General features: G+C 40.2%; 1 protein-coding gene across 5 annotated transcripts in view; it reads right to left on the reverse strand.

Moving 5' to 3' along the window:
- Positions 1-6,739: 6,739 nt before the first annotated feature.
- The window catches only part of ALKBH8 (alkB homolog 8, tRNA methyltransferase), a 43,989-nt gene continuing 23,544 nt past the window's right edge, over positions 6,740-27,184 (reverse strand). For all 5 annotated transcript variants that reach the window (XM_026790697.2, XM_005482563.4, XM_074535174.1 and 2 more), the window contains 5 exons: positions 20,704-20,810; positions 17,543-17,697; positions 16,457-16,722; positions 8,604-8,753; positions 6,740-7,454 (listed from right to left, as the gene is read on the reverse strand). In XM_026790697.2, coding sequence (XP_026646498.2) covers positions 6,885-7,454; positions 8,604-8,753; positions 16,457-16,722; positions 17,543-17,697; positions 20,704-20,810 — 1,248 coding nt within the window. In that variant the 3' untranslated portion in view covers positions 6,740-6,884. The remainder of the gene's footprint in view (positions 7,455-8,603; positions 8,754-16,456; positions 16,723-17,542; positions 17,698-20,703; positions 20,811-27,184) is intronic.

The following is a 27,184-nucleotide window of genomic DNA, read 5'->3' on the forward strand; positions in this document are numbered from 1 at the left end:
ACAGAAAGAAAGAGATTAATCTCAGTGATTCCTCTAATTTAAAGCATACGGATAAGCTACACCTTCATAATCAGCATTTCTTCATTAAAAGGAATTGGTGCAAATGTTTTTCACTCCAGAATACCTTCTAATTTACATCCTTGCCAGATACAGCCTGAGACTCAAGAAGAATGCAAGAGAAATAATTATTTTTTCTTTTTTAGTGTATTCTTAATACTCAACAGTTGGGTCAATGGAAATATATCCTCTCATTGTGGTAGCTTGGTGAGAGGCATTGATGAATTCTAAATGAAACCCCCTCTGAACCTCCCTCAGAATATGGGATGAAGACAAAAGGGTCACATAGGAACTGCTAGGGACTGGTTCTTAGATAAATGAAAACCAGCATCAGGCTAGTTACCAGATGGTCTCCTTATTAAAGGGCTTTATGTCAAAATCTCCCAGCCTGAGATGCCTGTAAGAAGCCCAGAGATAAATAACTGAGGAGAGGATTTGAATGGGAAATATAAAGTGTTAGGATTTTCAAGCATTCAAGCATGTCATTACTTATGAGTCAAGCAGTTATTTCTGTATTGGTAAATTAGGAAATCTAATGTGGGTGAGAATTCAGAGGCCATGAGACCAGAGAGGAAATACATAAAGGAAGGTGAAAAGATGGATGGCACACACAAACAAGTCCTCAGAAAGGGATGCTGTGCACAAAAAATTGATTTGCAAAGGAAGAAAGGGGGGGGAGCCCGGCAGATTTGTGTTAATAGAATTAGAGAGGACAGGAGAATGTGTAAAGGTCATGTACTGTGCAAATCCCTTTTGGAAACCAAGCAAGAGACAAGCAGAAAAAAAAGAATGAAAAACTTCTTCTCTGTTTCTTATCCTTGCCATCTTTAACTAGAAGAATAAGGCAGTGTGAAAAGCTGGGGAGCTTTGAAATTGGAACTGAAGGCAGGATTTGCTTTCTAATAGCAGGAACGTGGGATTCACTGTAATTGTTCTAGCAGAGCTTCAGATATTGCCAGATTCTAACTTGAATTTTTGCCAGAGAAAGCTGCAGCATACTGTAAAGGACTGTGCCTCCCTGAGATGAGTGCTTTAGCAGTTCTCTGGTCACAATTTTATGCTTTGACTTCATCCAAGTGTATGAGGAACCGAACATTATGGACTGATGTGTGTTTGAGCAGTTGTAAGTGATGAGAAACATGCTGCTTCATCTTCTGCTCTGCACAAGGCATCAAAGATGAACTATCTGAGGAGACAGGATGGTCAGCAATACACTGTCAGCTACTTTCATTGTTAGTAATTTCTAAACACTCTCTAGGCCTTGGAATCACAGTTTCAATTTGGATCTAGAGTCTGAATAAGACATCACATGAAGAAGCACAAAATAATTTATAAAAATTAATTTATCATATTGATTTATTCTACTGACTTGTGCTTTGCTTCAAAAGTTTTCCTTTAAATTTCAGTAGGGATATAAGACAAAGACAGCTAAAAATAAATACATCTATATAGTTGATTGTTGTGATTGAAGATTACTTTTCTTTTTTTTTCTTTTTAAGGATAAAATGCATCAGTTTTTAACAAAAGCAAGCTTGTCATCATGTTAAAGTAATAATACGGAGCATTTCTGCATTGCAGGGAGAAAATTAATTACTCATATTGCACTGACACATCTCTCCACCTTATTTGCTTGTGAATTAGAATTTTCTGCTACCACTTTCATAAAATCAAAGGAAAATGTACTGCTGTCATTGGTTGCTGTTTTGCTATGGTAAAGTATAGGCATAGCCAGCTTAAGGAGTAGAGAAGAGTTTCATGTCAGAGCACTCTCTCCGTGTCCCTGATCCAATTTAAACAAGGATGCCTTTAAAATAGCTTACAATACTGGCAAAGTTTCTGAGAATTTTACACTATTTGCACACCAGTGGTGGCTTGCTGCAAGTGTAGAAATGTGACAGCAATACTGTACAAAATTATGTCAGCCAGATAAAAACAATCCAGGGTCTTGCTGTTGACCTGAGTTGCAGACTTCAACTTCAAAAGGTGTCTTTTACAGTTCAGTGAGGTGTCTTGGCCAAGAAATTTGTGGATGGGAGCACCATCAGCACAAGAACATGCTGTCTGCATTCAGCAAGCAGCTCCATAGCAAATACCTGTTAAGGAGGCAGGCAAGAGAAGGAAAATGTTTCATTTGCAGCCACTTGAGATGTCTGGCATGGTCTTCCAGAAAGTTTAGACAAAGCAATGCAATTCTGATTCTGCCCCAAGAGGACATATACTAATTAAGGCAGAGCAAGTTATCTGCATAAAAAGTTAGGGTCCAAAAGCTGATGTTGTCAGCATAATCACTTCATATAAAGCACATTAACACAACTAAAAGAGATTTGTAATAATGAATGAAATGTCTTTCTCTCTTTTCTCCACAATAAATTATAGAAAACCATAGTGACACACAAAGTGATAATGACAAGAAATCCTTAATTGTAGCAGCAAGAAGAATACACAAAACAAAGCACACTGGAGACAGTAGCTATTGATCTTCTTTAGTATTTTCATTTATCATTTCATTATCGTTTTCACTTTGCAAGTGGGAAGTGTTTCTGTGATATTTACAAGTGTAACAGAACTGGAATTCTGAAACTAAAAGGTTTTTTTAGATTCTGGTAAACATGAAAATTTTGTTATGTATGGAAAATGGTATCACTCTAAATCTCTCGTAATTTAAGTGTTTGGGAAGGCTCCCCATCCACCTAGTGCTGCTAGGGGAATAGTTTGCAAAACTCAGAACATTTGCTGTATGCAGTGACAGCTGCATGACATTTATTTCTGGCACACAGTTCCCCAAACGTGCTCATTGACGTTCACTTTATACAGAGAATGTCTGACATCTGTATTTGTACTTACATGATTAGAAGTTTCATATTCATAATGCTTCTGTGAGAGGAAGATGATTCCTAATCCTGATATGAGAACAGGAAGCAGCTGCAGAAACATGTGATGAAGTGACCACAATCCCTATTCCCCATCCCTCTGTGTCACTGCAAGGAGTTGTTAGAGGATCAGAAATAAAATTAAGACTGGGAAGAAGGGAAGGGTGGGAGAAAGTGTTTTTAAGATTTAGTTTTACTTTTCCTTTTTCTACTCTGGCCCATGATGGTGATGGGCAAGTGATCTCTCCGTGATGATATCCCACCCAAGAGCCTTTCATTCAATTTTCTTTCCCGTCCAGCTGAAGGGCATGATTGAGTGACTTTGGTGAGCTCTTGAGAGTACAAGAGTTCATCTTTTGCTCATGGTGCCAAGGCAAGTCCTTCAAGCTCTCTTAAGAGAAGCTGTGGTCCCCATTCAGCTTTTTGTGGCTCTCATTCAGCAAAGCAATGCAATCAGCATGTTGTCCCTTGCCATCTGCTGTCCTACACCTCTCCCTGCTAAGCTTAAGTTGAACACTTCCCGGGAAATCCAGCCTCTCCGAGGTCTGGAGCAGTTTTTGTCACGGCTTGGCTGCACCAGGACATCAGTCTGAAGAATCTCTATGAAGTTAAAAGAAGTCCTCCATGTTTTGCAGGTTTCATTTGTTACCTGCCCTGGAACAAGAAATCACTTCATGTCCTTTGCTTTAAGCCCAGAGATGCTCTGAAGCCCTTGTTTTGTCAGGGCAGGACAGTGCAACATAAAATCTGTAACATTTAAACCCAACTGTTGGCCTTAAAGAGTTTCATCTCGTTACCACTTCCAGGAGGTAAAAAGGGGCAAGTGAGTACTGCAGAGGGCAGCTGTGGTTGCACATAATTCTGTGTTGTAAATCTCTGCAATAAGTTTTGTTAACATCTACCTGCCCTCCTCCCTTGTCATTTTCTCCTTCACCACTTCATCCCTCTTGGAGCATCTGAAGAGACTCTGACTTTAACCAAAGAAATATTTCATAACATTTTCAGGCCTCAGAGGATTTCAGAGTACTTTTAACTTTTGTATTGTCTTTGAAGAGATAGCGTGCCGCTGGGATCATCCTCTGGCTCACAGCCCTCAGAAATGCCAGGAAAAGCCTCTTTGGTAAGGAATTATGTTCAACCCAGTGTACCTGTCCAAGTAGTGTTGCCCAACCTGGTGGTCCCCATGCCAGAACCTCCTTCCAGAACCAGGACTCACTGGAACTCATCACCCTAGGTGATGAGTTCCAGTGGGTCCTGGTTGTGGAAGGAGGTTCTGGGCTGCCTAGGAGAGGGAGAACAACACTTTGTGCTCTGAGCCAGCATGAAATGGATGGAAAGCAAATCACAGCATGAAAAGCTACTATGACTCAGCTAAAAGGAATACCTTGCAGGAAGACTGATGGTCTCCAAAAGACTGACAATAAAATTTGACTCTCCTCTCAGACATCCCAGGTGCTTCACTGCAGACCTGGTGAGAGGGAATGTGACCTATTCATTCATATGGCAGTCAATAAATGATGTCAATCAGCCCAGAAGGCAAGAAATGCTAAGTGTGACCCCAGACACTGCCTAATGCTGCCTCTGCCAGGGAAACAGGGGGAAAACAGGAAAGCCCTACAGGAGCCACAGGGCTTGCAAAAAATAGATCAGTGTTACATAAAGTCCACATTTAATTATTCCGGCTTTGTCTACTTGATGCATTTGAGCCCCAGGTTAGAACAGTGCTTAACCCTGTGTGCAGTCAGAGCCAGCAGTGAATTTGGAGGCAGCACCTCTGAGCTATCCTCAGTCAGAACAAGGGTACATTGACTAATTGAGCACAACTGCACACTGATTCCTAATTTGTCACACAAGGTCATGATATGGCAGCACTTCAGAAGGACTTTCAAGGAGTAATTGTTCCTTGCCAGAACACTGTATATTCTTACAGAAAATGCAGCTACAGGCAATGTAGAAACCCAACAGCAGCTGCTGTGTGCTCAGCAGGAGTCCAGGCACCAGCAAACACAGGGCCATGCAGGCACAGAGCTTCAGAAATGTGTCTTCCTCCTTTATTCCATATAAAGGCAATCCACATAGTCAGAAATAATAGGGAGCCCAGGTTAGTGAGTTAGTCACTGCACAGACACCAGGCAGAGCTTCTCCCTGCCCTTTCTCACCGGTGACACACTGACATTGTGTAGCACTGGTTAGCTCTGGTGCCACAGTCCAGCTGGGAAAGGGGTGAGTTCTTGCACCCAAACACTGTGTCCCAGTACTAACACCAGCTCAGGCCTTTCTGCAAGACATGTTTCCAGCTATGGAATATTCATTGAATATGTGCAAATCAGCCCCTGAACATGCCCAAGAGGGCTCATTGCTACAGACATGCTCCCTTTGTTGGCCAAAGGAAAGGAATCATTAGGACAAGGCTGCTGCTATATGTGCAGCTGAGGAATGAGACCTTCTTTCCCCAAGGTTTTTCTGGAAGCAGACAGCACACAAAGCACAGGCCAGGTGAACTGTGGTGGCAGCAAGCTCCTCTCTTACTGCTCTCGTTCCCCTTGGATTTTCTCCATTACAAGGTGGGAGCCTAGGAGAAACGGTGACTGTGAGCAGGCTGCCAGCACAGCAGCCTTTAACTTGCACATGGGAGGCAAGGAGGAGTAAGCCAAGGTGTCCTTGAAGTCCCCACATGATTTAAGATGGGCACCTTGGTTTGTATGCCATTATTTACAGCAGCACAACCTGCCAATACCATAGAGCTTGCTACAATTACAGGTGATCAATCAATATAACAGCCTAGTTTAGTAGCACTGGTTTCCAGAGGCACCAACAGCCATTCATCCCACAAAAGCCAGCCCACTATTTTAGCTTCAGAAATGCATTCCAGGTGTCACACTCCTTTGGTAGCGCAAGAGTTGTATCAAATAAATTGCACTAGTCCTTGCAGGCCACAGCCAAAAGAGCTGCTCTGAGTCAGTCAGCCCAGCATCAGTTCCCCTCTACTCAAGTCCTTTCCTCTTCTGAAGTGTATTAAACAAAACTTGCTCCACTGCCAACATTTAGAGGTTGAAAATACCCACCAGAAAACCTGTACCAATATTGCCTTCACTTTAATATTTTTCCCTTTTTCCCCTGGGAAATCTCAGTGTCACCCCACCCCCACAGCTCCTGGTGCTACAGGCACAGAGACGCGCACTCGTAGAAATGCAGGTGTGTAGCAGAGCTGGTCTGGCTGTTCCAGCTGGGCTGGAACTCACACTTCACACGAGCTTTCACAAACACTACAAAGAAGAGCTACAGAAATCTGAATTGTGGGTATTTGAGAGTCAAGGAAGAGCAAAGTGCCTGTGCTATCCCCAATATCTTTTCAGTTCCCTTTGAGGAAATCATTATTACCACAACCAAGAGAGTAAATTCCAAACTGAAAGAGATCTGTCACCACTCACAGACACCAAAATAGGCAAGACAAAACTTGAGGCAACAGTTTGACTCTTCAGTTTAACTGCTTCATGTGCCAATCACTCCCTCCTCCCTCATCCACAATTTTACACAGCAAACAGCTCTGCCTTTCCTGCCCAGAGCTCCATTCCAATTAGCTGTGGACTGCAGGGAAAACACTGCAGCTACATCAATATAAAATGGTGTAACAGAAGGGAGAACTAGGCCCTCTGTCTTAAAAGCTCAACACTGCCCTTAGTGATTTGCATGGGCAGTATTTTCCCACGTAATCCTCTTCACTGTAAATCAGAGAAGTAAAGCAAACACTGCAGAGGTAGTAGCTGAGTTTGGCCATTGTTTTGTTAACATATGCACACAGTGCTAGCCACTGTTATTACCTCAATGCACAATCTTTATTCTGTCATTTTAAAAGAGGTAATAGCTGCAGCCTGCATTAAAAATACCTTTCACAAAATATCTTTCACTGTAAAAAACCAAAGAAAACTCTACAGATAGTAGACGAAGCATCACAGACTACAACTTTTCTAGAATCACACACCAGTTTCCCTGATCATAGTAACTCTTTTGAACCCTCACACAATCCAGGGATCTGCACACTGCTTCCAGTTCCCCTTCACAGAACACATGGTAATAGCGGTGGAAAACAGGGCTGAGTTCTTGCAATTCTTTGGAGCCACCTGGAACCACCACTGTATCAACACTTTCCTCCTTCTTTTTTGTACCACCTTTCAGGTGCCAGGGAACCAGCAAATCTTGAGAGTGAAAGGAAGTTCTGTTAGTGTGAACAGGCAGTCTGAAATCTGTTACTGGCTTGGCATCACAGCTTTCATCCTTCAAGTCATTAAGGAGTTGGTCAGACCATGCTGAGTCTTGGCTGCTGTTATCAGGCCCTTGGTCATTAAGTGGTCTCTGGGCTGTGTCAGTATTCATTTCCCTGTCTTTGTTTTTACTACCATTCTTTTCCTTAAGGTATTTAGACTTCTGGTTTTTGTATTCTTGTTCCATCGCCCAGACATAAATGAGTGCTGTTCCACCAGGTCTTAGAAGCCGAGCTAGTTCCCGGATAGTAGCCAGTCTCCGCTCCTGGAAAGGAAAAGCCAAAGTGTGAAGCTGCTACATAAATAAGAAGTCAAGAGAACGGAATGGCAGGAGTTTCTCCTTACCCAAGATACAATAAAACTTGAAAAGGAGGTGTTTTTTCCCACTATTTATTTTCATTCATAATATAGCCCATCACTGTGTGCAAGCCAAGACATTTTCCTAAACACAATTTCTTCATCAAGCACTGGAGTAAGTGGTGGATTTACCATCCCTGGAGGTATTTAACCACACTGCCCCATAGATGTGGCACTCAGGGACTGTCTTGGCAGTGCTGGGTTAACAGTGGGACTTGATGATCTTAAAGGTCTTTTCCAGCCTCAATGATTCTACTAATCTCTTTCCATTTGAAAATAATTCTGTGCTGAGCATGATTTCTTGGACATTTCAGCCCACCTGGAAAAGACAGACACCTTTTCAAGAAAAGGTGATTCAGTATTTAAAATCCCAGATTCAAATCTACCACACCTGATGATACACAGGCTAAGTTTGCAGCTGAAGGAGTCAGACTTACAGCTTAAACACAGGTCCTCTGACCACACAAACAAAGATATGTCAGCCTTCTCCAAAACAGACTTCCTTCTACTTTTTTTTTTACTGGATTTGAAAATTGCATTTATGGTATGGAAAGGTCCATGAGGCCCCTCTAAGATAGTCTAGAAACTTGTTACCATGGCACAGTTCCTACCAGGAGGACCTTATCCAGCCCAGAGATACAGCAGTCTGGTGAGCAGTCTCCCTTTTGTTTGGTCATGGACAACCAATGCACAGATTAAAAAACACAAAATCACAAGATCTGTCCAAGAGCCCAATATCTGACGCAGGAAACAATAGATGTCTTGACTCCCAAAGCAGAGCCCCCTTCTCCAGTGTCATTAATTACAAGCACATGAAAATGAAACCCAAACATAGGACCAAAGTTTCAGGGGGAGCAAGGGCATCTGAGAAGCAGGAGGAGAATGTGAACAGAAAGTCTAAGAAGCAGCAGTAGCTTAACTCTGCTCTGACGACTGCTTACACCACATGCAAACCTTGGATTTCTTCCCATTGTGTTCTTGCCTTTGCTTGCATCGCAGTATTAGCAGCTCTGCACAGCAACCCAACAGGACAGTGGAGCAGAGGGGGGTGACTTACTGCTGTGGAGAAGTGGTGGATGACAGCAATAGAGATGCAGGCGTCACAGGAACCGCTGCGGATTGGCACTGACAGGGCATCACAGACAAACGCCTGGAAATGCTTTTCTCCACAAATATCCACCAGGTTTTTGCTGCGATCACAGCCAACCTAGAAGAGAAAATGTTTCATTAAGCTTTTCATGAGAGGATAATTACAAGACTGGAATATGATTTTCATTTGATGCTTACACTAATAGAGTCATCACAGTCTCCTACTGAGGAAACACAGTTATTTTCTCACAAGTGTGAGAAAATAGCCTTAAGAGGAGTATATAGTTCCCAGGTACAGACAAAAAGAAAACAACCCTGATGCAGACTGAAAACAAAGATGAAAGACTGGATATTAGACAGCTCATTATAGCACCCTCATTTTGAATCAGCTTAAGACAGACCAGGTTTCAACCTAACTTTACTTCAAAATTCATTCAAGGTGTCTTGAAATGAGCAAAATGAGATGCGACCTAACCTCAGTATTCTCTTTTCATTTCAGCTGCCATTTTTAACTTGACGACATTTAAAGCACCCAAATAGTGAACTCACAAAAGCTGATCTACAAGTTCAAACAATGATCCAGTGACTTTGGTGGTATCACTAAAGTATGGCATACAGCTTCACTCATCACCCAGGTTTTGTCATTTCAGTGGGAGGAAGTGCTCAGATGTCTTTCTCTTATCCCTCATTATCACAATCCACAAAAAATTTAAGCTCAACATAATTTTACAAGGTTCTGTACAGTCCAGTGAAGTGACCCCTAGAACCATTTCTGAATGCCTAATAAAACATTGGTTTTTTCCCCTTTTAAACCCAGCAGTTAGCCCGCTACATCTGCCCAGTGTCCACATCAAAGGCGTAAGACAAAACTTACCATCTTTGATAAATCAGCATCTAGAAGTGTTTTTTACATGCTTGCATAAAAACAATTGATCAAAACACCTTCTGAAAGAAATAGTGAGGCATGTGCCACCCTTGCTTTCATGTCTGCCATGCATACTGAATACACAAACCAAAGCCCTGCTACCAGGTTGTATACCAAACTCTGCATGTACGAGAATAATAAATTTATTAATTCATCATTTGTTTTCAATGACTAGCAACCAGTAGATAGTGGAAAACAGGTTTAGAATCCTAAATAATTACTGTTGACAGTGTTTATTGCATCTGACACGGAAAGAATACTAAACCGTCTTTGACGCAGGAAGAATAGCAAACAACTCACCCTGCTTAATCAACCCAGAAGAGACAACAGCACCACCAAAATTAAAAACCTCTTTTGCAATGATTAATGAAAACATATTTATTTTCCATCATAATTTTTCACTTTATTTGTTCAAGTCCTTTTATCTTTCAGCCTACCACCACAGTTTTGAAGAAAACCAGAATTCTGCTCCAGTGAAAGCTTACCAGTGAGCTGCCTTCTACTCAGGCTCCTGACTTTTGATCCAAAGTAAATGTAACAGTTGTGAAAATGCCAACCTGACAATACAAGATAATCCTCCACCAAAACTTACAAATATGTAGATATTAGTCAATTAGCAATAAACACGCCTGAAAAGATCAATCCTAACATTGCTTTCTTCACACTCATTCCTTGGTCTATCCCATTTACTGAAGCCCTGAGTGAATTGTGCTGTTTATGAATTAAAAAAGGAAATCCTTGCTTACTTGAATGCAAACAAATCCCCATAATTTTACACTGGCAGCCAACTGAAGTGTCTTTAAATTACTCTGACAACCTGCATGTTAGTGATTGTACACCTCATTTACCAGTACCTTTGACTACTTCTGCAATTAAGACATTGGCTTGCAGTACTTAGTAATAAAACTCAAAGGACCAAATTCACTGCTGGCAGAAGGACAAAGAAGAAAACTTGGAGCTTCCACTGATGTCAAGCTTTCTCTGAAGGAACTGCTTCTGGAGTCAAAATGGGCTGGATAATGGAACACAATCCCCCGTTCCCAAAATGACCTTGAAAAGAACAACAATGTATGTTGATGAAATCCAACAAACTGAGAATGAGAACAAAGGCATGACTGCCAGATTGCAAAGTTCTCATTTGCATCTAAATTATAGCAAATATTTTGAGGTCAGGTTTACTTGTATTGACATACTTTCTAAAGCAAATGTAAATCCAAAGCAAAAAGATGTTGTTTCACAGTGAAAATGGAGACCTTGAAACAGAACACTTTGAACACACAGCTGCTCTACAACAGGTATTCTAGGCTAAAACTTTACGTGGTTTTATATGTAAACAGGACACTAGGTGCTATGCATATATGCATAAATGGTGAACATAAGGAATCACCACAGATGCCTGGCATTGAAACTAGGCAACTTTAGCATCTTTCTAGAATTATCTGTAGGTGATATTTCAAAATAATTATAATCATCACATTCCTGCATTTTCTGACTTGCGAGAAACATGCATTTATTAAAAACCAAAATACATTTGTTTCAGTCACTTAAAAACACAATAAGGTAGCAAAAAGCTACCTTAAATTAGTCTATCTGTGGTTTTTATGAGTGCAGAAAACATTTACAGCAAGGGGCAGAGATTCCAAACTCAACTTTTCCCAATTCCATTACTAACTGTTTTTTTAATTTTAAAGCCTGAAGAAGCTTTGATTTGATGAAATTTCATCTACAGAAGAGTTCAAAGGACTGTTTTAACTGAGAACGGGTTTTTCTCTCTCTAATTAAATATATAATCAAAACATTTAAAACTAATCTCAAAATATAGCTGGAAAGCTTTAATTTTTGCCAGTTCATATCTCTATTTTCAATGCTCAGGACAGGATTTTTAGTGTCTTTGCTTGCATCTCTTGCAGAAGAGTGGAGAAAGGCAGATTAATTAATATCAGTCCAGTGTTTAAACCCAGAAGAATCTAGTACATCTGTTGGTGAGTCAAGCTATATGTGGTATGTTCTTAGGCTTTCTATTTCATATTATCTATGATTCTTCTCAATCATTTCTTATACCTCAGCTTTCCAAATCAAATTCCTTGCTCAAACTCCACAATTTCTCATATATATCTCAAATAGCATGGCTGATTATTCAGCTGAGTCTACCTCAGCAAGTCCACCTCTTAGCAAGTCATTCCACACCTTTCAAAATTCCCATAAAGGAGGCTGGCTTCTCAGATTTTGCTCCAGACATCCATTCCCTCATCCCTTTCTGAGAAGTACCTCCAGCCATCTCTTCACCACTATTTGTGATGTAAACAATGGCTCACAGGAGCTCAAGAGTGGCCACTGACAGTTACTGTGACTGAAATCCATTTGGATTTCAGGCACTGATTTTCAGTGTATAAGGATAAATATTAACTGCATCCAACTCTTACCTGAAGACAGGAAATCTGTATTAGTATGGAGGCCAGTAAGTCTGTAACTAGAACTCCAACACAAAACTTAGGAAAGGGGCAAAGGTATGTCATCATTCTGGCATACCACACCCTGTCTGCAAGCCTTTAGACAATAAAAAAAAAAAAAAAAAAAAAAAAAAACAAGGGCCAAGATAAAGGAGGAGAAAGGAGGGAGAAACAAATATAACACCTGTGACTTGTCTAAGTGTTCAGCAGCTCTGTACTGACTTCCTGGAAATGGATAACATAGGCATTTATGCCATCCTGCTCCTTCATGTTCCCATGCACCTTCACCTCCACCTTTACAGCAAGGAGTGGCTAAAGTAGATTTTATAAAATCAATTCAATGCAGTGGTTTGGTATAGATCACTGGGGGAAAAAGACATTAATAAATAGCTTCCTTTGTAGTTATGCTGCAAATCTGCAAAAGATAAACCCTCTTACATGCTGAAAAAAAGGTAAGTAAAGACAGGTTGAGGTTATCCACCACTACGTGTTTTCTTTCTATGTTATCTCATTATAACTAACTCAGTAGCCTTAGTTCATGTAAGTATCTGGGAACCTGATTTATTCAGCACATTACAGAGCGATGAACAAAACGACATCTAATTCTGAAATCCAGCCACCAAATGGAATTATGTCGCTCTCCAGAGACAAGCCTCAGCTATAACTAACAGCATGAGAAGCTCAAGAAACCAAATTACATTCCAGCAAACAATTCATCTGAGTCAGGCTTTCAGCATTGCTTTCATGTAGCGTTTTGCTTTTCCATTGCATGTAGTCAGGGTATCTCTGAAAGCAAAGTGCTGTGCCTAAGACATGGAGTTCATTTCTCAGTGACAGAGCAACAGAACCAAGTTGAGCAATTCAGCTTTTATTCTAGTTTTGCGCTGCTCTTGCCCAGTTCCTTCTGAGCTCTCTCCCGAGATCTCTCACCCATTTAATGACTCTTACTCACTGAGAGAAAAGAGCAGGAAAGATTCATCTGTGTCAGCCTTCAATTGCTAAGATAAGGTGACCTTACTCCAGGTATACATTTCCTAATTGGTTTTGACCCTTCTGCTTTTACCCACTACTAAAAAGTCCTTGGGAGAGGAATCTATTCCCAATCTGTACAAACCCAGTGAACTAAAAGCCACCCAACTATATGCCACTATACCACAGAAAATATTCAGTCTCTCCCCTCCCCACACCCTGGAAAAAGCAAATTTTTATATAATTCTAGTAGATCTCAGTTTGGGACAGTAATGCAGAAAATAGAGGTGCACATCTCAGAGCAAAAGTCTTGTGAAATATAAACTGTGTTACCAATTACCTCTGAATGACACACACACAACAGAAATAGGAATATCTGGATTAAAGCAAATCATTCTGGCTCCTCTATTGGCATATTTTTTTCCCTATCATCAGTACTCTGACAATCAGAGTAATTTCTTTATACAAAACCAAAACATATCCACCCTATGGCATTTTCAGTAATTTGCCACTGAATTTCTCACCAATTTATCAGTTCAATTAAAAATGTAAACCACAAATTTGAAAGACTTCAATGGCTTTTCCTTCACGCTGTAGCCCAGTGAGTGCAGAGACTTACACATCACCACATCTACCTGAACACTGGAAATAAGGAGACAAAGCTAAAGTGCATAGAAATTAATGAGATCATTGCAATAACATCAATGAAACCCTTGTGGTAATCAGGGGAATGGCTAAGGCTGGAACACACTGTTCCATAAAAAGAAAAGCTCTGCTTACAGAGATGACTATTAAGCTTCAAAGCACCTAAATAAAATCTGTTAAAATAATTCCCCCAAATGAGATTGTGTGAGGAGAGAATTGTGGAAAAACCACACTAAAACTACATCTCTTTTTTGCTGTCATTTAACAATAACAAGGTGAGCGAGACAGAAAAAGTAATCTGAAACTGTTAAATTCAACATTTCTCCAGCCTTTGTGCCAGCTACATCAGACATGGATTCCATCTCCAGCTGATACATCCTTAATCTGAATTTGTTTGGCATGGAATTGCTGCTCTCTGACTGTGTCAGAATAATGCAGCCATTACAGCAGTGTCACTTTTGCTGAGCGCAGATGGACTCGTGCATTTCATTGTCACACAGGATACTCAAGTAGATGAGGCCACATTTAATCATCCAGGGAAACTGAAGCAACCAGAACAGCACAGGCTGCAGTGGAGATGTTTTCAGACAGTACCTGAAGAGTAAAACATCAAGAGAGCTACCCTAGCTGTGATCTACCAACAGCACTGCTACTTAAAGCATAAAACCATATTGCTTGCCTTCAGGAAATGCTTGCCTCAGGTTTTCAGTACCTCTGAGTCAAAACACCGCAAGCTGCAGAACTGTGCCAACAGTGCCTTACCCAATTCCTACGCAACTCCTAATTTCACAGCACTGCTTTATTGCTTCTTTCCCAACAGCACCCGGGCTCAGAGCTCCATTACACTGTGCTCAAAAAAGAGACCTAGAGTTTACTAAGTTATGCCTGGATTTTATGCTTCCAACTAAATATAAGTAAATAAGGAAGAAAACTGATGCCCTGCATGTACAGACCATTCCTTTTATCCCAACAATGCACCTGATACATAAAACATTCTGTAATCCCTCTCCCTCAGCTACATGATTAAACCATGGTAGGTGGAACAGCACTTGAGATACCCTGTCAAAAGTTTAAAAACACCTGTAAACACAATATACACAGGGTTTTCTTTAACCACACTTAGGCTGCTACAGAAAAAAAAAATCTGGTAGAAAGAAGGAATCAAGTCCATCCTCCTGAGGCTCTGTGCTGACTTGTAGATGAAAACAACCAAATGCAAAGTCTAGAGTCTATCTCCATCTAAGAACCACCAGTTGTCACCACTGGAAAATAAAATGTCAAGGAAGGCCAACTGAATGAAGCAATTCCCAGATTCTATTTTTTAACTGTTTCAACTGCTTCTTTAATAGTTTCCTCCCTTTCACTGTTATTTTTCATGTTTTTTATCTCTCCCGGAGATACATATGAAATTAGGTAACTCCTAAAGTAACAGAGAGGAGCTGGCTTTCCTTTTACTGCCAGCCAATATGTGATCTTTCCTTTCCTTAGCTGTTAATTGTGTCTAGAAAACAGACTGATGCTGGCAATTTCTGAATACAGTATCTTGCATTAATTTCACTTTACAAGTCTACCACAAACCTCAGCAACTGAAATTTACCACATCCATTCTAGGAGCAGTCAACCCTCATGATACTCTAATAAATGTTTCTCCTCTCTAGTTAGGCTTGCTGATTTTTCTTACAGCAGTCAGGACTGAAAGACAAAAAGATTGAAACATACTGAAATTAATAATTAGGCTACAGCAGTCAGGCATAAAGATGCCTGCTTATTAATTGGTTGATGTTGTTCTTGCCCATAAGAACAGTAAGGGAGATAATTTACTAATACAAACAGCATTGTAAATAACAACTTCTCTTTTTTAGCTGAATATAAATAACAGGACAGAAACTCCTGAAAAAGACAAACAACTCCAAGTTTTACTATCAATAATGAATGTCTTGCCCTACATAGGAGTTTTCAAGTCTGATGGATTTCAGAGTGATACACAGGACAAACATGTGAAAGAATCAGACAATCCTGGAACAGGAGAGAGCAGATATCATAACATACACTTCTCTGAGATTTCTCTTGGGTTAAAACAATGGCAAGTTTGACTCTTTTTTATTTCCCCCAAAAAGGATCTTTTAAATATTTGCAGCGAAAGCTATCTTTTGGTTCATATTTGTACATACTTCATCTCTCGCTGATAGAAAGGGAGAGACGTAAAACTGGACCAAGTACAGACTGTGAAACAGTAAAAGAGAGAAAATGAGCAAGCATTATGTCAGAACTGTCTAAAAGTGAAGAAAAGGGAGTGAAAGGCCAGAAATCTGTACCAAAGTTGAGATCTCCCTGTGAATTTTCTGTTGGCATATTTACTGGGCCTGTGCAAAGAAGCAGAGGTAGAACAGCCAAACACGACATCATTCACAAATGAGACATGTCACCAGGCCACAGAGGTTATGAAAAATAGCATTGCCCATGAAGATTTCACCCACTCTCCAAACAAATGAAAATTTCATTGGAAGCATTCAAATTGCCCAATGCTTTAATAAATTTATTCAACACCAATGACAAGAAAGGCTAAACCATCCATTACAGTTTTTCAATCTGCTGCATCCATTACTATTTTTCTTAACACATTTTGAATTACAAAGCAGAAATGGCTTTGAAAAAAAGGTAAAGCACATAATGAATACAGGTGGAAACTTAAGACAATTGGTACTTGATCTTGGATCAGGAAATAGCTTTGTGTTCTCAGCATTCTTGCAATGCCAGCCTGAACCTCGAGCAAGTGCATGACAGAATAAACACCAGAACCAGTGAAAACAAATGACAGGAGCTACTACTTACCATGTACAAATCCTCATTGATGCCGAGGTACTTCCCATTGCCACAACCAATATCAGCCACTATTGACCCTGTTGGCAGGGACCTGAGAAACTCCACAATTCGGGGCCATGGGCTGTGCCTGGTACTGCTGAAGTGTGTGGCAATCTCTTCATACACCTTGTGTACATATTCTTGCTCCAGCTTTGAGGCCTCCATCTCATTCTGGGGAAATGAGGGCTGCACTGGTCTCTGCTGTCCTTTCTGGCTGTCACAGACAGATGGGTAAACTAGATACAGCAACAGATACAAAATATTCATTTTAAATCAATTCCTCTTTGATTAAGTATATTTACTAAAATTAAATTAAAAGTGAAATATTAAAATGCAAAAAATGTTTCAATCCTCCTGTATCTTTTAAAAACTGAAACACAGGTCAAATTACAGAAGCGTTTGATGACCTGAAAATAAATAACCAGCCCACATGTACCAGAGGCTGTTTGCAGTGATCATTAATCTGCTATGTTAATTATGTTTATGTTCCCAAAACTGAGATAGTGCCCCCAATGCCAAAGACCATGACATCATTGCAATTCAGCCTCTGAAATTCTGTTTTAAGGGCATAAATGGACTTCAGTTCCATGTATTCATTGAGCCACCTGTCTATTATTATTTCTATTGCCCTAAGGCACTTTACGTGGCTCTGTCACAGCAGATATGACTACTTCCTCTTCTCTAATGTACCTATTTTCTCAAAATTAGAGGCTCCTTCAAAAACAAAAAAAATCAAAACTGAGGAAAAAACTTGAAGAATAGTAATTATTTCTATTTTGTTACATTATTAAGCACTTGAAATGCCAATGACACAGAAGACTCCAGATTACTTGCCTGGCTCTGGAAGAAGCCAAATGCTTTCCTGTATAGAGAAACTCCAGCAACCACATGAATGCAAGCAATTCAAGCCATACAAAATGCTATGAACCATCCAGGAATAGCTATGACGACTGCCAAAACTACCCAAAAGAATCAAATTATTTTCTCAAAGCAAAAAAACCTACCTATTGTTGATAAATATCAATTTTGACTTGAAGTTTGCCTCAAGACACTTACTGCAATTGCAAGGGCTTCTCCTCACTTTCCTGAATGTAAATGAAGTCCTTGTTTCCCTTCGATTTAATGTTAAATCCCCAACATCAGCAGTGATTGTTCTAACCTTTTGCCCAAGCTCTGATGCTTGAACAACATCATATTTTCTGGGTGTGATCCTAAAATAAAGCAACACAAAGTAAAGGAATCACTCCATTTGCATCAGAAAAAAACCCACAATCCATCTTTGCAAGAAGACAATCCCTACACTGAGAGAAATATGATTACAACATCCTACTGAACATATTTCTGCCTCTCAGTTTTCAACTTATTCAATTTCAGAGAGAAAAGAGATGACACATAAACTAATAACATGAATTGAAGTGTTGTTTAATTGCATGTAATTACATTTCCTTTCCCTACCTCCATTTTCTTCCATAAAGTTTGATTGTTTATTTGTCTAGTACTTTTTAATAAATATTTTTTAAAATATATTTATTTTTGTCCTGGTTTTGGCTGGGATAGAGTTAATTTCCTTCTAAGCATCTGTGCTAACAGCAGCAGTGCTGTGTTTTAGATTTAGTATGAGAATAATGTTGGTGACACACTGATGTTGCAGTTGTTTCTCAGTAATGCTTAGTCCAAGTGAGGACTTTCCAGTTTCCCATGCTCTGCCAGTGAGGAGGGCACAAGAAGCTGGGACAGAGCATGGCCGTGGCAGCTGACCCGAACTGGCCAGAGGGATATTCTGGAGCACAGAGCCTCCTGTTCAGTGTATGAACTGGGGGACGCGCTAGGCATCAGTCACTGGGTGGTGACCAACTGCACTGTGCATCTCTTGTCTCTTCTGGGTTTGTTCCTCTCTCTCAGTTCCTTTCATTACTATTACGAGGACTTCCCAATGTCAAAAATAAAATGCTGCACCCCCTCTTGCTTGGCACAGAGTGATTTTACTATTGCAGTGCCAAGAATATAGTTTTGCCGAGTTATCCAACCAAATATGAAAAACATCACTAATGAACTTCATCAGAAAAGTCAGAATTCTACTTTCACCTATGAGTCAAAAAGAGAATACACCTTTTGTCCTCCTTGATGACACTGCATAAGCTTATTTCTAAACCATGTGCTTCCCTTTCACAGAGAACTCAACAAAAATGCTTCTCCTGTGCACTTTGTTAATGGGGTCAGAAGAAAGTCTCTAATTCCTTGGCATCCAAGCATACACACTGAAAACATGTCCAGATGAATTTCAAAAGTGACTCTTGTGCTCTTATAATTTGACTTCTGAAGTGCAGATAAAAGGCATCACAAATGTTACTAAATCTATTTTGACATTATGTATGCAAGTGAATTAGTTACAACTTCGTGCTGATGATTTTAATTTTGATTACAATTTGACGTTCCAGCGGCATCATGCAAAGCTTACTCCAGGTAAGTATCTTGACCCATTGATGCTTTTAAAAACATATAGAAGAAATATATTTAGGAAAGGTGGACAAAAACCAGCACGGGAATCATTTGTACATGAGTAGAAAGTTCTGGGACCTTAATTTTCCATGTAGTTTATTCATGAAAGTTCTTGAAAGACAACCATCACTTAAAGTTACAAGGGAGTTAAGTAATAATCTCATTCCAACATTTCAATAGACAGATACACTATTCCAACTTCAGTGGCTGCTGGCCAGTATTGTAAGTGCCCAGCATGTATCCTTCTGCCTCCTGGGAGTGTGGTTGCCCAGGGCTGGCTTGAAGGAGCACGGCTGGTAGCCCTAGAGGAAGCCGAGGCCTCAGAAAGGGCAAGCCCTCCTTTCCCTGTGTTTAAATGGAGGCTGTTCCCCTGGCCCTTGTTCCAGTTACAGCCTCACATGCACGCCCAGCTCTGTCTGTGCACAGCCACTACCCTGACCTGGGGCTGGTGTTCCAAACTGGCCTCAGCACAGCCCATGGAGCTGCCTGATGCCTGGGGTTGGGGACCAGCCACCGGCTTCCCTGGCCAGCAATGGCACTGACACGGAAACTGCACTGTGCTCTCAGAGCTGTACGTGACCTTTCCAAATGGCAGCTGACGGTATTAGACAGGACAGCATAAGAAGATTACAATGCTGGTATCTGTATTCAGTCCTGTATGTCCAACAACAAGGGAGTTCACTGCCCTGGGCTTCCATACTGAGGCACATCAGAAGTATCAAGTGCTTTTTACAACTTTATTTAATTTAATGAGGGAATATACAGGTGGTGTAAGAGCTCTCTAAAATTAACACTGTAAAGGTTATCAGGGATTTCATATTCACCTGTTTTCATAATACATATTAACCAGCAAAATTAAAAGGCAGAAAAATTTCTGCCAATAAAAGGATTTGGTGTTTAATTGACACAGAATGTAATTAGTGCCTCCAATTGACTGCTGAATCAGTGATGGCTTGGGTGAAACAAAGGAAGTAATGCTTACTATGGGCATTGCTGTCCAATACAGGGTTGTCATACGCTCCTGAAATGCATTACTGTCACACTCAGAGCTCAGCAAGGTTTTAGCCTTTTTGCCAATTTCAGCACTCCAATTTTAAGCATCTCTTAGTGGTGCATGATTTAAAAAGCATGTATTTAAATTCTACAATAAGCACAGCCTCAAGATGTATTTCAATACATACTCTTAGCAGCGTCCCAAAACTGCTCAATCTTATCAGTAGTAAAGTGTCCCTAAAGCAGCTGGGAACAGCTCAGGAAGACTCCCCTCTGCCACACTCAAGCTCTCAGTGCAGGGGAAGTCAATCTTTTAAACTCTCAAGCCCCTCTCTCAAGCCTTTGGCATCTGTAATCTAATGGGGAAAGTTGTGGGCTGAAAAGAGAGAAAGGGAATGGTGACACTAATTGCACTACAATCAATTCTTTGCCAGCTCAGAGTCATTGAGAACTTTCACACTGCAGATGTGAGAGTGATTTCCTACTGAAACTTACGACAGCAGCAGGAAACTACACCTCAGGGACTGGCAATTAGCTCCCTAAATCCCCAAGTTTTTCAATTTAACCTAAGCAGCATCTGAGCAGAGGAGTGAATTTGGATATTAATTATAAAACTTAACTTGACTTCTTTCAGGCAATTTTAAACACAGTGTGTCTTTAAAAAAACAAACAAACAACATTTATTACTCCTCTATTTTCAGCAATGCAGGGACTCTTACACATACCCATGTGTCCACAGGTATCTGGATTCTCCAGTCATCACCAATAAACTGCATCGAGGCAACATAATTGCCACTGTATGGCCATCAGGGTGCTTGAAATCCATCACAATCTAAAAAGAAACAAAACCAGTCACCATGAAAGAGCATGACTTATAGAGCTTCATATACAAGCCAGGTATTCTTAAGTCCTAGCTTTGTTTGTTTCTCTAATGTGTTCAACGGAATATTGCTATGAAACAGCTACATATTTCCTAGGAATGCAAAAGCCTCCAGGTCCCATGTCCTAAAACTGTCTCCCTTTCAGCACGATGTTCAAATCTCAGGCAGTCACAAATATATGTATATAGAGATAATTATAATTACATAGTAATTTCTTTTCACAGTAAACACTTTGTAAAAACAGTAGCACTGTTCAATCTCTGTGTACCTGTGAGATAGGAAAGGACTGCTACACAACTGAAGGCAGCTGCATGAGAGAAAGAGAAGGTTCATTTGCTGTATCTCAAGCATCTGAAAGTTATGTACCTGGAATAAGGCCATCAGCTACTGTCTTTTTGTGATGTCTACACAGAGAGACAAGTTTCTCCACAGGGTTATTCATCCTAGTGCAAAATGTGGAGCTAAGTGATGTGGAATGACCCCATGCCCTCTGGAATTGCCTATCCACTCACAGTGGATGAGCCGAGACAATTAGCTCAGTAGATACATAACATGCAGATAAACAGTATTAGGTGAGAGAAATAATTTCCAACCTGCCCACATTCTTGGAGATTTGAAGCACAACAAGCACATCCCAAGATCCTGACTAACATGCCAACTAACAGACCATCCTTTTATTATCTGTCATCTGGCTTCCAGCCATGGCTATATACTGAGGTAACGCTTTCAGCTTTATTCCAATTTCACAGCCCAGATGGCAGTGGTACATTTTGCTTCTGCTTGGGCTAGGAATGTTATCCTTTTACATTTCCCAAATGAGAGAAACTCTTGCTGTGGAAAATAAGGAGCAGGTCATTTAAGCAAGCCAAATGAGTTACAGAAGACTTACTGAAAAGGAAAAGTGGTCAAAACCTATTCAAGTCAGCAGTTCCTGGTACACTGGAGAATTAGCACCATGAAAATGCTGCCATCTGATTTGTAACCTACTAAGTATGCAATTTAAAAGCAGACTTACTCCAGTATGCCAGATTGAAACAAATTAGGCAGTTCTCCTTCTGCGTACAGATGTGCTTCACAAAGAAAAACAGTGGTGCAACAATCAGTCATTCAGCACAAAAACCCAGCATGACAGAGACTGAATAGGCAAGACTCTTAAACACTACAAATTGCCACTAACAACAATTACTATTTAATGTTGTGCACACTGAAGCAAAGCACAGTGGCATTTACATTTTTAGGAAAAAAATTATTTTTGCTGTACTACCACTCAGAGCTACACAGCTTCTCCTGTTGGGCTATCTAAGGCTATCAAAAGTGATAAGGGTGACAAACAGTGGGGTTGGAAGGGGTAAAGAGATACCAGGGAAGAGAAATAAAGCATAACTATAAGCTCTGATTAATGATCATGAAATGCTTCAATAGCTGCACAAATAGATGAATGGCAGCCACTTGCTACTGTACTCCTTCCTTTGGAGTTTGCAATTTCTTCTAGGAAACCTCAAACAAGGATGAGGTGAGAAAGGAGAAAACACAGTGGACTTTACAAATCTCATGAGGATGCTGTCCTGTAAAGCACAATATCAACAAGTCTCTGCAAAAAGATGCAGCTATCTGGCAAGGCAAATAAATCAGAAGATAACTAAACAGAAGCAGCAAGTAAAGAAAGAAAAAGAGGAGTGAAGTGGTCAGATGAAATGGGTGAGATGATGTCTCAGTCTGTATTATGCCTCTCTGGCTCACTGCTGCTGGGGACATGAGTCAGGGCACAAGATGGAGTCTGGGTTCTTCAGCAGTATGATTTAATAAGAACACAAGGATGTCTAGATTCCTTCCTAGAAGGAATCCTGTTGCCCCACTGGCCCTCCTTCTGAGTCAGTATTAACTACAAAGCTCTATTCTTGAAGATGAAAAAACAGTACCTTATCCATGAATCAATGAGGAGACCTTTAATGGGTCCCCAGCATTTCCAGTTCCCATCTCCCTCCAGGGCCCAAGAGGACCTTGTTCCCTTTCACTTCAGCATGCCAGGCTGGTGACTCCATACGAAGTAGTGAGAACCAACAGTATCTCCAGCTCCCTGCCTTCTCTGCTGTTTTACCTCATTCATCTCCAATTCCTTTTCCCCCACCATCTGTGTGACCCCAGAGTCTCTTCACAGGAGATGTTCCTCAAACCCTGTCCTGTAAACAACTGTGCTTCCAAAACAACAGAGGTTCAGAGTGCTCTATAGGCAGGTGACACCTTGGGAATGAGAGGCCACAAAACTATTCCCAGCAGCTGGATTTTCAGGCAGCAATGGCAGGAAAAAAAAGAAGAGCATGTTCTCCTGGCTGAATTTCAACTACACTAACCCAAGAATAAATACATTTCTGATGGTGCAGAATTTGAAGCTGAAAAGCAAGAATTTATCTTGGTGACATCTAGTCCTCATCAGAACAGAATCCCAGCTCTGTTCCTGTTTTTCTGGGAACGGAAAGTTTCTGTACTATAATGTCACTTTGTGTAGCTGCTCCCCATCTAACTGAATTTCATCCTTATGAGAAGCTGTGACGATTTGGGAAGGAAAATATAAATAAACTATTAATTTACTTGCAAATGGGCAATGACATTAAGTAATTGGCAGTAATTAAAAAAGTCGAAAGTCTAAATCCAAAACTGAGCTTTTGCTTATGAAGCAGATTGAGGTCCTAAGCTAGAATATATTAAGGTTTTGCACTGATTTATTAACAACAAATTTGACATTGCAATTGGGACAGAGAATAAAATTTAAGGAACACCTGAAGAAAATTATTATAATTGCTATGCTTCATTCCTTTACCTAGACTAATTGCACCTGAATGCTTAAAGAACCAAGCAGGAATACTTCCTCTATCCTTTATTTACAGCACAGTAAAGAACATTCAATCCAGAAGGATTTCTGAAGAACCCTATTCTTATCTCTGGCAAGCCTGCTGCTGACTGAAGTAGATAACATTCCCACACTCCTCTATGTGTCTTTATCCTGGCAGAGCATTCTCAATTGTCACTGTCAAACACACACGCACACAGAAGATTAACGCATTTGCTCCTCTTTTTAATTTACTAAGGACTTACAATCAATAAAGCAACTTTGCCACTGCTGAATCAATCTGCTTCATGACAGTTTTGCTCCACAGGAGCTATTTCCAATTACTATTTTTGTTTTTACCTACCTTCTTTTTTCTCTTAGATGGCAGAGTCAATAAAGATCAAATTTCTAGCCAGCTCATGGTGTATCATCCAAGGATTACAATCAAAACATAAAAACAGTGGGTGTTATATAAGTTTTACCTTTTTTCCTTCTACTATAGAAAAAGTGAGTCTCTGAATATAGCAAAAAACCACAAAACTTAAAAGAAACAGCTAATATCTACTTGTGGTTTTAAATAATTTGTCATGATGCCAAGTTATTTAAGAGAAAATGTTCATGACAAGGGAGCACATGAACCGGTAAACAGCTTTCAAGGATGGCTGAACCTCAAAGCAAAGAGACACCCACATTGTGAATTTTGTTCCTTGTGGCATAAAATATGGCAAAATGCAAAAATCAGAAAATAATCCAACATAAGAAGGGAATAAAGTATCTTTTTCTTAACACCTCAGGGTGCAGAAGCCTGCACCACCTTTCAGTGCAGTGGTACTGTACTTCATGAAAGAGTAGGAGGATGAAGGTGAATGACTGGTCTATCAAACAAGTAAAGATTCAAAGGGAAAACAGAAATAATGCAGCAGAGCTATAAAGACAATGTCAATAAGAAATTCACAGCTACAGTGGGGATCAGCAATTCTTTTTCTAAGCTTTGTCTCTGATGCAATTTGTATTTGATGATAATAGACTACCTTAGACGAAACATACTCTAAAGCTAAAAAAAGGACAATGTGGAATGCTTCTCAAGTCTCTGACATTATTTACTGAATTTTCAGAGAGCAAAGACAGATTATCAGCCTACATAACAGTTTCCCACATGTAAAACAGATGAAAAAGAATGTCTACTTCAAAGACAGCTGAGAGGTTTAGAGCCCACACACAGAGCTTGAACAACACAGTGGGGCTCTATGCAGAGACAAGAGCCTGCTGGCTCACACAGGACCAAGGCAATTAATTGGTAACATACAGCACCTTTTACTGCAAAAACCATGCTAAACTCCAAAATTCGGGATGCAGAAAATGCTGAATTTTCAAAGGAAAGCAATTAGGATTATCTTTCCTGAATAATCCATATCATAGGAAATTTACCTTATGTAATATACGCAGATATTTACATCATGTATCATGTTCATACTCTGGCCATACTTCAGAAAACAAGTGCAGCACTGACAATCGTGACGATGAACTATTTCAGTATTGCCTTTCTCAAAAATTTCACAACACATGTGCAGGCCTCCCCCATATCAGATCTATACCAAAGCACACCATCTCTTGCTAAGCCTGTTTATCCACTTAGGCACTATGGTGATGTTGCTCAGATGCTTAATATACTTACTAGGCTTTCTTTCTTCAAAAGTTGTATTCAATTTTCCATCCATGCAACATGTTACTATCTTCCTGAATTCTCTGTGTCATTTTAAGTATCTATGTGTTTCTTTCTCTTAATCAAAGTCTAGCATATAAGTCTTTAAAAAATATTTCAATATATGGACACTTCATTCTTTTATACCTGAGGTCTCACCTTGTTATGATTTTCTTGCTATGCCCATGGAGTTGAGTGCATGCACTGAACAGCACACCAGTATCTCTGCCACATATGTATGCCTCTGTATGCCATTGACTCCATGATACAAATTCCTTTATTGTCTGGCCTCTCTCTAAAAATTCATGTAGTGCACAAGAAGAGAAAAACTATTGTAACTTTCAAGCTAACCACAGTTGGATAGAGGAGCTTCCGATCCTCTGCAGGCGTTGTCACAGCTAGTAGGAATATACACCACTCTCCTTTTGTACCCAGGGAACCTCATCTCTAGAGGGTCACCAACACCAAGTCATGAGAAATTATCAGTCACCTCACTAAGCTTGAAGCCAGCTCCTTGTGATGTCCAGCGAGGTGGCTGCTCTGCCCAGCCTTGGCAGAGGTTGGGATGCTGGTGGTACTTATGGCACTATCCCACCAACTTCTGCTCAAAATGACTCCTTGTTTCAAAAGCCTTTAAATATGTCAGTTCCTACTGCTCTAAAAGTATCAAGTTTCTTTTGTATGTCAGGACATTACCTGTGCTCTTTGCATCTTCCCAGATCATTACCTGTGTTAAAACTCAATGTTGTATATTAGACTCAAATATAAAAGGCTTTCAATGCCTACACTAAAAGGCAATAGTTTCATTACCACTGCTCCCCCCTCTCTCTCCCCCAACAGGTACAGATGTCTCCTTTCTGGGAAGTGCTATCTAACCCAAGCACAAAACCTTGGTGTCCTTTTGTGAATCCAGAGTCAGAGTCAGCCAAGTTCCCAACAAGAACAAATTTAGTCATTCTCACTAACATTTCATCTTCATCCTTTAATAAATTGCCTCCCTAGCTCTTAGCTTATACTCTTTTAGTACACAGAAAGCAAGAGGCTAATGCTGTTAGTCTTCATTTAATTTCTTTTACTGACTTAGCCTCCTCTGTAGTATTTTCCCATTTTTTCAGTCATATTTTTTCCCTCACATCCATGGGTGCTACTACACTAACATACAGGGAATTTTATCCAACTATACCAGGGCAGAACGTGCCTGAAATGCACCAAATCACTCATCTTCTTTTCCAAAGGAAAGGAAATTTCTAAGGTTTTGCATCTCTTGCTTTCTAATGGAGGACAGTTCAATGGAAGAGCACAAGAGGACTCCTACACATCCTGGCCCCGATGGCCTCCAGAGGGCTCAGTCTGTTAAGATGTAAAGCCCAGACATCATAAGAAAGCAGTTCTGTATCAATTACATCTCCTCAGACTTACACTTAATGTGTTACTCTATGTCCTGAAAGCAAATAATCCTTATTTACATGTCTAACACTGTGCCAAATGTCCACCAAGAAACCACTAAACAAGTCCTTACAACACAGACATAGTTGTTCTGTAATAAACACAAATTTATATGTAAGTACAATATATAGAGGATCCTAATATTTAGGATATTTAGAGGATCCTAATATAGAGGATCCTACATGGATGTGTGTGGTAGCACATGGTCTATGTGATGCTGTGGAATATCTGTAATTCTCGCACCCATTTAAAAAAGTTCTCAAGAGGTTTTCAATATCTAAGTAGAAAGGGAAACACTTCAGCATTCAAAAAGCACATCTCACCTTTCTAAACCATTGATTGTTTACCAA

This window comes from Zonotrichia albicollis, chromosome 2, assembly GCF_047830755.1.
Source record: "Zonotrichia albicollis isolate bZonAlb1 chromosome 2, bZonAlb1.hap1, whole genome shotgun sequence".
Classification (NCBI taxonomy): Eukaryota; Metazoa; Chordata; class Aves; order Passeriformes; family Passerellidae; genus Zonotrichia; species Zonotrichia albicollis.